This window comes from Leptonychotes weddellii, chromosome X, assembly GCF_054177405.1.
Source record: "Leptonychotes weddellii isolate Sample4059 chromosome X, ASM5417740v2, whole genome shotgun sequence".
Taxonomy (NCBI): Eukaryota; Metazoa; Chordata; class Mammalia; order Carnivora; family Phocidae; genus Leptonychotes; species Leptonychotes weddellii.
Genome location: NC_138385.1, coordinates 30,733,238 through 30,747,573, shown reverse-complemented (window position 1 = coordinate 30,747,573; position 14,336 = coordinate 30,733,238). Strand labels below are relative to the sequence as shown.

General features: G+C 42.9%; 1 protein-coding gene across 1 annotated transcript in view; it reads right to left on the bottom strand.

Moving 5' to 3' along the window:
• Window positions 1-514: 514 nt before the first annotated feature.
• Window positions 515-14,336, bottom strand: part of LHFPL1 (LHFPL tetraspan subfamily member 1) — a 46,316-nt gene continuing 32,494 nt past the window's right edge. Inside the window, exon 4 of the mRNA XM_006732543.3 lies at window positions 515-1,497. Within this exon, the coding sequence (XP_006732606.1) occupies window positions 1,316-1,497 (182 nt within the window). The 3' untranslated portion in view covers window positions 515-1,315. The remainder of the gene's footprint in view (window positions 1,498-14,336) is intronic.

The window sequence follows — 14,336 nt, the reverse complement described above, 5'->3', positions numbered from 1 at the left end:
CCCTGACCCTTCTTGAAATGGCATGTAACTAATGAGGCCAGTTTTGGCCATTTCTCCCCTTCCAGGTAGGGCTGTACCCAAACCACTCTGGAGTGATTAAGAATAGAAACAGATGAGCTGGCCTTTTGAGTCACAGGCTCTCCCTAATCCCTAAAGCGATAGTTATGGAACAGTAGAGTTGGCCTGAATTAATTGGGGTGGGGGAGACAGATTCTGTCCCTGGGAGACACCAAGTTCTTCTACACCATCCATCAGACTTGAGCACAGATGGGATGGAGGCCAGCCCTAAAAATACATCAGCCCTAGGTGACACCAAAGCTGTGTTCTTTCATGTCTAATTCACCCCAGATGGAGGGGAAAGCATTTGATGAGCAGTCTTTGAAACAGGCAGAGAAACTTATATCATGCTAGGAATGACTATAGGGGCAAAAGACCACTGTGAATTTCCTAGTCAATAAAAATGAACTCTACTAGAAATTTTAATAAGGAGCCAGCAGAAACAACCTTGTCATCATCATTGTGAATTCATGTTTATTGAATGTACAACAAATGCTAGTCTCTGCTCAGAACATTGGATGAACACCATTTCTGTATCTATAAGGGACTAGGGAATACTTGCCACTATTTTGATGCCAGTCACCCAGCCAGAACACAAAATGAACTCTTATGAATATTCTAAAGCATAATAAGGAAGGGGTCTTAGACTATATGCAGTCATCCTTGATTAGTATTTTCCCCATTGGGAGTCGCCCTTCCCACAACTGGAAAGGAAGAGAAGCAGGAGAAAATAGGAAGAGTCAAGGTATAGTCCTGAGAAAGTCACAAAAATTTGAGCAGTGGCACTCCATAGATGTTTGGAGATGGCAATAAATACCAGGGGGAGGGCCATATACATAGAGTGGTAAGAACCAGCCCAGTCCATCTCCTGGTCCTTCCTTGCATATGTGTTCTTATACAACATTTAAATGATAGACAGGAGCTGTAGATCTCTGAAGATCTGCTTGATTGTGAAGTTACCTTTCAGGTGACGTCTTCTTCTTACTTTGCACAAAGGAACACTTTGGGACTTGAGGGCTAGTGGGTACTCAGCAGCTGGGTAAATGTTTGAGAGAATCATTGTTCTTGATGAATTTTGTAAATAGCCACAGACCCAATGGCTTAAGGGAAAGTGAAAATGAATGACTGGTGATTTAAAAAGCATGCAAACATGAGACTACACTACTAGCAGGTGGGTAGCAAGTGGCCTAGTCTTAGTGTCTCTTTTCAAGGCCCTCTTCCCTTCTCTTTCCCACCCTCTCCAATCTTCTGCCAAAACTCAAGGTTTGAGGCAGTGGTCAAGTTCCATGGAGTAAGAATTGGTGTTTCTCATGATGCTCTCTGCCAACATGACAGGCTTGGGGTTTCTTCCAGCAAAGCAAGAGAGCCAGGTGCAGATCAACATGGCTGCAGCTGCTCCACCTCCAGCACAGTAATAGGCCCAGCCAAGCCGACAGGTACCTGTAGAAATAAGGACAGAGACATGAGGATTGGGTTGTCTTCTCATACGTTCTCCTTGGGGTGTTAGAGTTAATGTGAATGTGTGAGTGCAACTGGGCTTCCTGTTTCCTCCTTTCCTCTTTTGCTGATGGCTGGTATTTGCTTTAGCAAGAAGTTATAGAATTTTATTCTGTTACAGTAGGAACCTGGGGGTGGTGTGGGTGGTAGCGGTGGTGATGCTGCTAATGAAACTGATGACAAGAACAACTTGATCAAGTGTCAAGAACTATGCTAAACTCCTTAGACATACATCCCATTGATCATTACAGTAACTATGTGAGATATGCACTCATTAAGATGAGGTAACTGAGGCACAGGTTAAGTTAATTGTGAAAAAACACACAGCGAGACAGCAATAGAGTCAGGATATAAACCTTGGCTAATCTTGACTCTAAAGCTCTACCTTTTTCTCCACACAGATGTGCTGCTGTGCATGGACGATTTCCAAAGAACCGTATTCTGCATCATCAGGAGATTTGACAGGCACAAAAACAAATAAAAATCCCTTGCCCCCTGCTACATGCCTTTATCTTAACCTACCCTTTCAGTATCCAGGGAAGAAATATGCACTGGAATCAAGGCCAAGCTTGTAAGGCGGCAGTTTCAATTTAAAGGGTAATAGGAAAGGTCACCTGCTCAAAAACATCCACTCCACCACCTGCCTTTCTATCAGAGGTAGATTCTGTCCTTTGAAGTATTTATGTTTTCTCAGAGAATTTCCCCTCAGAAAATGTCAATGCCCAAAGAAAGGAGAGCTATTAATTTATAAGGGAACAGAGTAACAACTAATTGTTAAAATCAAGTGCCTAAGCAAACAGGACTCCAGAAATTGGAGTAGATGTCAGTGGTAGAAAATTGTAGAGAGGCCCCAAGAAAAGAGGTAGGCAGTGACCTTCACCTACCTCACAGTCTTGCAGAAAGCTAGTCCTGACTATAGTTGGTCAGTTGGAGATGTCAAGACTGATCTTCTTGACAATTTACTTTTTAATAACCAATTGTTTTTGTTCACATGGTGCTCAGTGAACCTTAATTTTCCTTCTTTTAATTAACTATTTGGCATGTCATATAAAGAGTATAACATGGCCCCAATTTAGGCTGTTTTGCTCCTCCATTCAGGCCAACCTAATTTATCCCAAATTTCTCACCTCAGAAATAGTGTTCCTACCACCACCAAATTATTATTCATACTGTCTCTCCTGCCAGAAACAGCTTCTTCCCTCTTATTCACCAATTCATATCTTCCTGAGAACACTATCCAGGACTTCCAGGAAGCTTTTCCAGATTAACCCCAGTGGGCTCAAGTCACCTCAACCAAGTAGCCCTCCAGGAGTTTGTCTATATATCCCTTACATGGGTGTACCTGTTGGACAAAATTTTGGGAGGAAAATTTGCATATGACATATTTTTATTTGCCCTTTACCCCCTTCCAGACTGTTGGCTCAACAGTGCAGATGTATTTGTTTTTTTCTTGATAATGCCTCCCATGCTCTATCAACAGTGGGTGCTCACTATGCATGTTTTAGCCTAACAATACTCCAAATATGGGTACACTTGCATTTTTAATCCTCACCATACAAATCTATAGCTTAAATTTTTTATTAAAGTTACAAAACCAGCTGCACTATTATTCTATTTGTTTCTGGAATGTGCTACAGTCCTTCCCACCATAAGGCCTATGCATATTCTGTTGCTTAAAATGCTTACTGCATATGCACATGTATACAAATATTTCCCACCACTCTCTTTGCCTAGTCAATATTCAGTCATTCTTCTAAGCTCAGCCCAATCATTAATTCCTTAGCGAAGCCTTCCCTGACCTCCGTAATTCAAATTCCTTCATCAAAGGCCCTTATTAGCACTGTGTATATTTCCTTCTATACTTGAATGAAAGAGTGAATCCTTTATCCCCTGCCATGACAAATGTCAAATTTTAGTTCTTCAGCAGAGATAGTACTTTACCAATAGATGGAGGCAGTCATATAACTCCTTGAAATCCCATGGCCCCACCCAAAATTATACTGAGAGCCAGACTACAGTAGATATGGAAACAATGCAATCCTTAGATGGAATGAATTTGAAAGAGAAAATAATTCAACTATCTACAAAGTGGCCTCAACATGAAAAATAATGGCGGGACTCTGGAAAGAGTAAACTGAAGAATACCATATTGAGGCAAGCAGCCAATAAATTTGTATCCTCCCCCCACCTTGTCACACCTCCTTTTAGACATACACACATACTTACTCACTAAAAGTAGGAGGTTTTATATAATGCTTTGGGTTTCACAAGGTGAAAACTCCAGAGATGGGCAAACCTTCAACTTCTGCCATCCTAGGAGGAAGGTTGAAGGTTTTATTGTACTCAGTTCACAGACAGGAATGTGAGGCTTAGTTGATAGCCCTAGGAACTCTCTCAGAAGCAGAGAGGTAGAGGCAGGGATTTAGACCAAGTCTCTTTACTCTCAGTCTGGTACTCTGTCCTCTCTACTGGTTTCCTCATCCTCCCAAAAGTCATTTTTTTTCTCTTACAGGACCCTTGGCCTATAAGCCCTGAAGAGGGGACTCCTAAGTTAATTTGTAATAGATTCACCTGAGCTTCTTCTGTAGCCCCTCTAACCAAAATCTCACATGGTAGAGTAGACAGGGGCCAGCTCTGGGGTAGACCCACTGTCAGGCAACTTCCTCCTCTCTGGCATGCTCCCAATCTAGTCTAGACAAGGCATCAGAAGTCTCATTCTATTTCTTCAGTTGCTTGTCAGGTCACCCCCCTCCCCATTAGAGTAGCAGGGATATTTTTATTAGATACATGCACCCTGGGACTAGGGAAAGACTTGTTTCTGTAAATGAAAGGAATAAATGCATAGCATGACATTACCCCAAAGCCCTAGGCAGGAAGAAAGCTGACAGACTGGGCAGCTCCAGAGTGAAGAGCTGGCTAGAAGGGCTTCAATAAACCTTATTGAAGTCATGTCAAAACCAGGTATCACAGGGCTCGGACCCAGCACCAAAGTGCTCCCATGGCCACACCAAATGCAATCAGAGTTTCCTCTCACAGAGACTCCTATTAGGCCACTGAATAGCACCTAAGCTCCAGGCTGCTGCCATACAGGAAGCCAAGGAGAAATAGAGGAAACATATCTTCTATCCAACCCTTTCCCCACAATCTGACCTGTTATTTGCTTGAGGGAATAGAGAGGTTGTATCAGTAGCATTGCAAAAGGGGAGAGAAAAAGCATACGTTTCAAGAACTACATCTTCAAGTTGAGAGCTGCTGTCAGTATTCACCTACTCCACAGAAAGCTTGGACACTGGTCCAATGGCCTACAGAGGAATTTGTGTTTTCTATGGAAGGGTGCAAAATAGGGAGCAGTAACCACCCTTTACCTCCAATCACTTTTTAGTGAAGTCCCATAGACCATCACCAATTCCTAAATCCTACTCCCTAAAGCACTGTTGATTCTTCTATTCATCTAACAAATATTAAGTATCTACCATGTGCCAAACATTTTGAATATACCCTCTCATTTGATTCTCACAATAGCCATGATTATTTTCATTAAAAGCTGAGAAAACAGAGTCTCAGAAAGAAAAATTACTCTGTCGACATACAAGTGTCAGAGTTTAGGTGTGAGTGCCAAGACTGAAAGTCCATGGTAACCTATTTCAACCATGCCAGGAGAGTGGAGCCAAGGATACAAGTTACTATGGTCCAAGACTTATGGAAAAGTGTGCTTTCAACTAATCAATTCAGCTTTCTGGGTCTCAGTTTCCTTTTCTTTAAGTGAAGGGAATTTTTCTGGACAGATTTTTTTAAAAATATTTTATTTATTTGACAGAAAGAGACACAGCGAGAGAGGGAACACAAGCAGGGGGAGTGGGAGAGGGAAAAGCAGGCTTCCCGCTGAGCAGGGAGCCCGATGCGGGGCTCGATCCCAGGACCCTGGGATCATGACCTGAGCCGAAGGCAGATGCTTAACTGACTGAGCCACCCAGGTGCCCCTGGACAGATTTTTTTTTTAAAGATTTTATTTATTTACTTGAGAGAGAGCAAGAAAGAGAGAGATAGAGAGAACACAGAGGGAGAGGGAGAAGCAGACTCCACACTGAGTGGGGAGCCCAATGCAGGGCTCAATCCCAGGACCCTGAGATCATGCATGACCTGAGCCAAAGGTAGATGCTTAACTGACCTAGCCACCCAGGTGCCCCATTGCTGGACATATTTTTAAAAGCCCCTTCCAACTCAAAATTTCCATTCTACTATGAACATGATAAATGTTTTAAGAGACATATAATGGAAATACTATAGGAACATCTAGGAAAAGAACTATTTGTATCTGGGAGAATTCAGAATCAGGTAGTGTTTTACAGAGAAGATAGCATTTCAACTTGACTTTAGCAGTGGGAAGTGGGCATTCTAGGCAGTCAGAGTGGTTGGTGTGAGCAAAGTTATGTAAGTGATAAAGTTGACCACATGTTTCAGAAACAGCACTCCATTCAGTTGCTTCAGAAAAGGAGCTATAGTTGGCAAATAATAAGCTGAATATAGACCAGGAGGACCCATGAAATCTGGCATCTTTCCCACAAGCAATGGGGAGCAATGGAAATTTTCTGACCAGAGGATGACATGATAGAAGAAGGTTTCTCAGCCTTGGCACTATAGATATTTTGGGCCAAAAAAAAAAATCTTTGATGTATGGGGGTGAGGTGAGGTGGAGTGGGAGGGTTGTCTGGTGTATTGTAGCACCCTGGCCTCTACCTACTAGATGTCTGCAACTTATCCACCGCCACCCCCCTCCCCGAGTTGTGGAAACCAAAAATATCAACAGACATTGTCAAGCATCCCTGGGAGTGGGGGTGGAGTGGATTGCTTCCCATTAAGAATGACTGAGTTAGAGGTATAGTTTGGGAAGATTAACTTAAAATCTCTATATAAAAGGGATTGGAGGCAATTGTATACTGTAGGAAGAGACCAGTTAACCAGAGGGCAGGGATGCTGGTACACATCCAACAATACATAAAACAGCCTCCCACAACAAAAAAATGATCTGGCCAAAAATGTCAGTATTTCTGAGGTTAAGCAACCCTCATCTAGGCAAACACAATATATGTACACTTTGAATTACCTCCAAAATGAATCTTGATAACTGAACAATTAGGCCAACAGAATGGAATCTTTTTCCTTAAGGACAGCTGTGCATGGTTTCCTATTGACCTGGGAAGCTGACTGGAACTGGGGCATGGTCAGTTTTGAGCATTCTAGTATGTTAGCCCAGGGAAGCTGGGGAAGGTCAAGGAAAGATATCTCACAAGGTATGCAGGAGGAAGCATTGATTCCCTGGGAGTCAGGAGACAGGAGTCTTTGAAGAAATCTCTTAACCCCACAGGACTTCAGTTCTCTCATCTTTCAAATCAGAGAAAGTAGTTAAGTACCCGTCTGAAGACAGAGCAGTAAAGACCAGATGAGTTCTTGAGGTCCCTTTCAGAAATAACCAGGCTCACTGCTGCTTCACCTTTCAGATTAACTGCATCAATTCTGAGCCTCCATGCTAGAATTGTTCTCGTGTCCTCAGAAAATAATGCAGTGAACTGACATCACAGCTGGGGATTGTCTCTACATACATGCATAGGTATCTGTGAAGAGAAAGATTGGATGGTAGGGTAGGAGGAGAAAAGACGTCCTAATTGCAAATTAGCTTTATGCAAAAGTTTCCAGAGGAGCCCTAAGAGAAGCCTGTTCCTTTTTGTGCTCTTCTGTGTAATTTCTAACACTCTATCTGTGAGTCATTCTAGTCCAGTGTTGAATTTGCTGTGACAAGATCCCTCATAAAAGTTATTAAATCATCACTCAGCAGTGGGCCTGACATTTAAATCAAGACACGTTGCTTTCATTCCAAGTTGCAAATCAAATTGGTTTGGAGTTTGACTCTATTTTCTTTGATTCAGCATTAAGTTAGATTATTACATCTCTGCTGTTTAGAGAACAAATTATGACTGGCTGCTACTTAAACTGACCCCCCTCCATAGAGCCCCAGTCCTATGTCCTTAGGGACATGGTATTTGGCCTACTGTAAATGGATCATTATGAACTGGGAGGAGTAAGCCACAGGCTGATGATTTTGGTGGGGTCTAGTATTGGTGTGGGCATCAGGATTGGGAATCAGAGTAGGAAAGAGTCTAACAGAGAGGCTCTCTTTGCAGAGGGCATGCTCAGAATGCCAGCTTAGAAGCCAACACTGCTAGAGAACTAATTCAAAGAAAGGAGTCCTGCTTGGAGAAAGAGGGAGAAGGCATAAAGAGGGTAAGCCCACTTTGGAAGACAGTTTGACAATTTCTTATAAGACTAAAGATACTTATACCATATGATCCAGCAATCATGCTCTTTAGTATTTACCCAAAGGAGTTGAAAACTAATGTCCACACAAAAACCTGCACAACGATGTTTATAGCAACTTTATTCATAATTGCTAAAACTTGGAATCAACAAATATATCCTTCAATAGGTGAATGGATAAATTAACTATGGCACAACAAGACAATGGAATATTATTAAACACTAAAAAGAAGTGAGCTATCAAGCCACAAAAAAACATGAAGGAAACTTAAATATGTATTACCAAGTGAAAAGCCAATCTGAAAAGGCTACATCTATGTCTATCTAACTATCTATCTATCTATCTATCTATCTATCTATCTATCTATCTATCATCTATTCCAACTATATGACATCTGAAAAAGGAAAAAACTCTGGAGATGGTAAAAGGATCAGTGGTTGCCATGAGCTGGTAGGTTTTGGGAGGGATGAATAAGCAGGGCAATGGAGGGTTGGTAGAGCAGTGAAAATACTCTGCAGGATAGTATAATGGTGGATACATGTCAATATATATTTGTGCAAATGTATAGAAGGTACAGCACCAAGAGTGAACCCTAATGTAAACTATGGGCTTTAGGTGACTATGGTGTGTCAATATAGGCTCATCAGTTGTGACAAGTGTACCACACTCTGGTGGAGGATGTTGATAGTGGGAGAGGCTATGCATGTGTGGGGACAGGGAGCATATGGGAAATCTCTGCACCTTCCCCTCAATTTTGCTATGAATCTTAAATTCCTTTTTTAAAGTCTTCACTTAAAAAGAGTGAGGTAAGTCTGTCTTTTGGGTTTCTCAAGTCTTCCCTTTTAGAAAATCATCTGACGGAAGTCTAGGCCCCTGGAAGTTTGGAGGAAGAGACAGGGAAGCAAGGACATAGCAAGTACATAATGACCACTAACACTTCCAACACTGACTAGCGCTAGATGCAATGAAATGGAACTTTCAGATATATGAAGTTTTGATTTGACACAAGTTTTTGCAAAAAGCTAGTTCTGGGATCTAATACTCCAGGAAAAGGCATGCTTGTGACCCAGGATCAGAGGTAAGGAGCTCTGGATTTGTGGTAAGAAAGAGGCTGATGGAGGGGTTGAGAACTGTGAAGTAGCTTGGAGTTTTGGGGTAGGATAACAAGGGATAAAGTTGTTTAACAATATAAACAGCTGCAGGGTGTGGACTGGGACTGTATTCCTACAAAGATGACATCCAAATTCTAGGAACTCATGGAGTCAGGATTTGGGGAGGTGGTTCAGGTAGAATGCAAGGGAACGATATTGACATCTGTTTTATCATCTAATATACTCAAATAACCAGGGAACTTGAGAGACACTGCTCTAGCCTTATAGACAAAATAAAGGAAAAAATGACCCCAAGGATGGAGGAGGACCTGCAATGGGAACCAACACATTGCCCTCAACCTCACCTTCCAGAGCAGACAGAACAGATATGCAGAGATGTCTGTCTAGGAGCCACCTGGGGGAGGGGGGGGAGTCCTTCACAGCCTTCATCGTATCAAACCAGGCTGCCTGCACTGGCCCTGAGAGCAATCAGCTCAGTTACAGAGAGATACGTAAGTTCCTTTGGAATTCTCTGGAGGGAAAGGGGAAGAACTAGAGAGAGAGCAAAGAAAAGAAAGAGTCTAAAGGAGAGTCAATGGGAGAGGTGGAAGAGGAAGAGAAGAAAGGCAGGGAGAGTTTGTTTAGAAAACATTAGTATAAGATTAGAACACCAGAACACCTGGTACATAGGAACTGAGTGGATAGGCTGAGGTCTTCAACAGACCTATTCCTAATAAAGGTGGGGGTTTTGCAGAGCAGACCCAGCTCGGGAAAATCAGCTGCTCTTCCCATCACTGTAGCAACATCTGAGCTTATGAAACCAGGGCTGCAACCCACCTCCCAAACTGCTGTGTGGTGTGTGTGATGGGGGGGAAGGATAGGGCTGATACTTGCTTATTCAACATGTTCTTGCCATGGGGACTTGCATTTTGTGTTAAGCAGGCAGCAAGGGTTTGGAAGAAGCTGGCGGTCCCATCTGTTCAGAGAGATACTGCTAACTATAGGGTCTCCACAGGTAGCAGCATAAAAACATTTTCAATGCAGCCAAGCTAAATGAGGAGAGACTTTCTCTGCTAGGTTCAGCCCAGGTGAGTAATTGTAAAAAATAAAGCAAAGCCATGAATTTAAGGGCAATTGCCAAACACCCTATCCATCCCCCACCCCACTATAGCCTCAGTGAAAAGATAGCCAAAGCCGTGAGAACAGCTTTCTTCTCACTCTCCAGGCTGGGCCTGAGTCTCAACAGGAACCCAGACTGGAGGCCCAGAACCTATTGAAGATTCCAGAAGCCTGTTAGGCTCCCTTGCCAGAGAAAAAGGCAAAACAAAAAATCCTTTGAAAACTTCAGCTATTCGGGTAAACATGTTTTTGTTAGTAGCCACTATTTCTAGCCACTTGCTAGAAAGTGAGGGTAGCACTCAGTAAAGAGTCAAATCCTCATGGTGACAGAGATGACCTGATAAGGTTGATTTTTTTTTCTCTTATACTTCTGCCAAAAAAATTGAGTCCTTCCACTGAAATCTTCCCCGGCACTATTAAGCATTTCCTTCTGACCCATCCCTGTATGTTGCCAACCAGTCTTTCCTATTTATGTTATTTCCTGCATAGCTATCCTGAGTTTTAGCTACTCTGATGATCTTTTTCTTCAATGGGGGATAAAGGGGAGGAATTAAGTCTCAGGTCAACTTAAATTGTGCTTCTGGGGCTTTCTCAAGATTGGCCCCCACCTTTCCCTGAGTAAACCTTCTTGTCACTCTGCGTTGTTCTTTATATAGCCCATCAAACTATGCTTGAAGTAGCATTTCAGAAGAGCTTTGGGAATTGCTATAGACTGGATGTTTGTGTCCCCCAAAACTCATATGTTAAATCCTAATGCTCAATGTGATGGTATTTGGAGGTAGAGCCCTTGGGAGGTGATTAGGTCATGAGGGCAGAGCCTTAATAAATGGGATTAGTGCCCTTATAAAAGAGACCCCAATGAGCTCCCTTGCCCCCTTCTGCCATGTGAGGACACAGCGAGGAGACTGCCACATATGAATCAGGAAGAAAGAACTCGCCAGATGCTAAATCTGCTGGCACCCTGATCTTGGACTTCTTAGCCTCCAGAACTGTGAGAAAAATATTTCTGTCGTTTATAAGCCATCAGGTCTTTGGCATCTCTCACAGCAGTGCAAATGAACTAAGACAGGTACTCTCCCCAAAGGACTAGTCAAAAACCAAGTGCTGGACCTGCTTGACTCAGCATGAGCTCTGTAAGATACTTGGCCTCTAAGAAACTGGCCCCTCTCCTCTAGCATCTGCTCAATAGATTTCTGATTGCATCCACTTGAACTTTTTCAGCTAATAAAGTCACTGTGGTAAGCTCTTTAAATACGTTGTTCTTGCATAGGTAAGATCAACAAACTAGATTGAGTGAAAGGGAGCCAGAGACAGAAGTGGAACAAGTAAACAGACTATTAGTGTGACAAGTGCTACGACATAGAGCAATACAACGACATAGATGAGGGACAGCAAGTGCAGTTCAAAGGGGGCAAGGAGTTTTCAAGAAAAAGTAGGGAGTTACCTAGCTGAGGAAGGGAAGAAGGGTATTCCTAACTATGGGAAGAACACATGCAAGGTTGCAAAGGTTTGAAAGAACATGGTATTTCAGGGTGGCTGGGCAGGAGGAGGAGCTTGAGTGTTGATGGAAGTGATGGCCAAGGTCCCTATAGGCCATGCTTAAGGAGTCTTTATCCTGCAGGCAATGGGGAACTATTGTTAAAGAATGTGAATGACATCAGATTTGCATTTTTGAAATATCACTTTAGCCACAGAATGTGAGACATATCAAGAGAGTGGTGTGCAGTATCTTCAGGAATATGGAGAGAGTCACGGATTGTTTTCTATAATATAGATGAAAACTGATACTAAGAGAAAGAAGATAGGTTCTGGAGTTCTCATGTGCCTTAGCAGTATTTATTCCTTCTGATGATATCACTATGGTTTAGGACTGATATTATTATGGTTGTATTTGACAGGCATCTATATATGTATATATATATGTGTGTGTATGTGTGTGTATATATATATATATATATATATAATGTCTCCTCAAAGCTTCTTGAAGACTATGCACAGTGTCTCATTCAGTATCTCATATACAGTAAGTGTCTATCATATGCTTACTGAGTGACTGTTATATACTTTTGTTTTTTTCTGACTGGACTAAGTGGCTTTATTGGGGAAGGCCAGGGTTACAATGGATTTAAGAGTTGGCATTGAGGCCCTTCTTCCTGCCAAAGGTGGGCGCAACATTGAAAAAGTGCTAGTTGTACTCATCCACTGCTTGGCTCAGCCTATCTTCTTCCGTTTCTCCTGTTTGGCCACCTTGGGAGTCTGCCCTCTTACTTTCCCAACACGGGCCAGGGAACCACGGACTTCACCTCCAAGCGTGTGGCTGGCTACTTCCAGGGCAATTAGAGCCGGACTGACCCAGGGCAGCCTCATTCTCTAGGGGTGTGCCTGCCAGGATCAAGACTTGATCTTCTGGAGCGATGCCCTCCAGCAAGACTGAACGGCAGCCAATGCAACCTCTACTGCAAAGATGGAGTCCAGAAAGAGGAAGGCGCGATGGCGCACACATCCTCACCACCTGCAGTGTGCCATATCACTGCTCTACTGTGATATACTTTTGACAGGATCTTCAAACACCTATGAATGCTAGAATGCCAGACCGGGAAAGCCTACAAAGCTCAGGACTCAGCAGCAAGTGCACCCTCATTCCAGCTGTTGACTTAGCCCCATACCTGCAAGGCTAGGTTTGAACATCAGTTATTTCTATCCATGCTCCACTGGCCAATAGATAGAGACCCTAAAGGCTCTCCTTGGGCCCAGTATCTCTGGGTAACAACCAATGCCACAAATAATACCACCCAATATGTGTAGAGCACTTTACAATTTATGAGGCACTTTTCCTGTTCATTATTTCATTTAATCCTCTTGTATTTGTTTTATTCATTCATCAAGTCCCAGCTAGAGGCAGGAATGTCTTTATAGAGAAAGCCATTGAGCAGACAGATAAGTATTTTTTTTTGAAAGATTTTATTTATTTATTTGAGAGAGAGAGAGCACAAGAGGGGGGAGCGGGAGAGGGAGAAGCAGACTCCTTGCCGAGCAGGGAGCCCGATGCGGGACTCGATCCCGGGACTCCAGGATCATGACCTGAGCCGAAGGCAGTCGCTTAACCAACTGAGCCACCCAGGCGCCCAGACAGATAAGTATTTGATAAAGTTCGCCACGTAGCCAGAGAGTAGAGACCGGGCCAGGCCCATGTGTGCTCAGGAACTCATGTGGTGCACGAACAAGGTCCTAAATGAGGATGACAGAGAATGGTGTTTGTAACCATGACCTGTCATTTACAAACTGAACCTGTGGGCTAGTCATTTAACATTTCTGAGTTTCAGCTCTCCCATGGGCACAATAGAAGTGACACCACAGAGCGGCTGTGAAGGTCAAATGATATGATACATATAAAGCACTCAGAACAGCACCTAGAATGATCAATACTTCTGGGCCCCTTCTCCTCTCAACCTAACCCATTTTTCAACTGGTCCACTAGTTTCCACAAATGTCTGGAGAAAGCTTTAACATACATATTTCTAGGCCCTGCTCCAGATCTATAGAATTATGATCTCTGGGGAGAGGGCCCAGATGATTGCAATGCACAGTCCAGTGGGGAACCACCTGAATGAGACCATATCATTAGCTCAAACTCGTCCAAGTTTTAGATGAAAAGTCAAACTTGAATTAAGAACCTACAGCGGGGCAGGGGAGCCTGGGTGGCTCAGTTGTTTAAGTAACCAGCTGTTGGTTTCAGCTCAGGTCGTGATCTCACGGTCCTGAGATCTAGCCGGCATTGGACTCTGCACTCAGCACGGAGTCTGCTTAGGACTCTCTGTCCCTCTGCCCCTGCCTTCTATGCTCTCTCTCTCTCAAATAAATAAATAAATCTTAAAAAAAACCAAACAAATAACCTACAGTACGCTTGATGCAATGTTACGGGATTTCTCTTGAAAGACATATTTATATGCAATTTCTCCCAAAAGATAAAGTAAAGATGGTTTGAAAAAGTCATGCAACACAGCGGATGGACATATATGTCCACCCCTAATATGTAACTCTAACTTTGCCAGAGAACTGCCCCGAGAATGTGCAAGAACTATCCCCGGTTTTCCCTCTGGTTCCTGCTTATATAATAAGTGAAAATAAATTTCACTTATTAAATAACCTGGGTCAGTCTAACCTATAAGAATAACAATAATAATAATGGCAGTTCTTGTTGACATTTATTGAGTTCATGCCCTGTACTAAGTTTTAGGTACGTCACTTCATTCCATCCT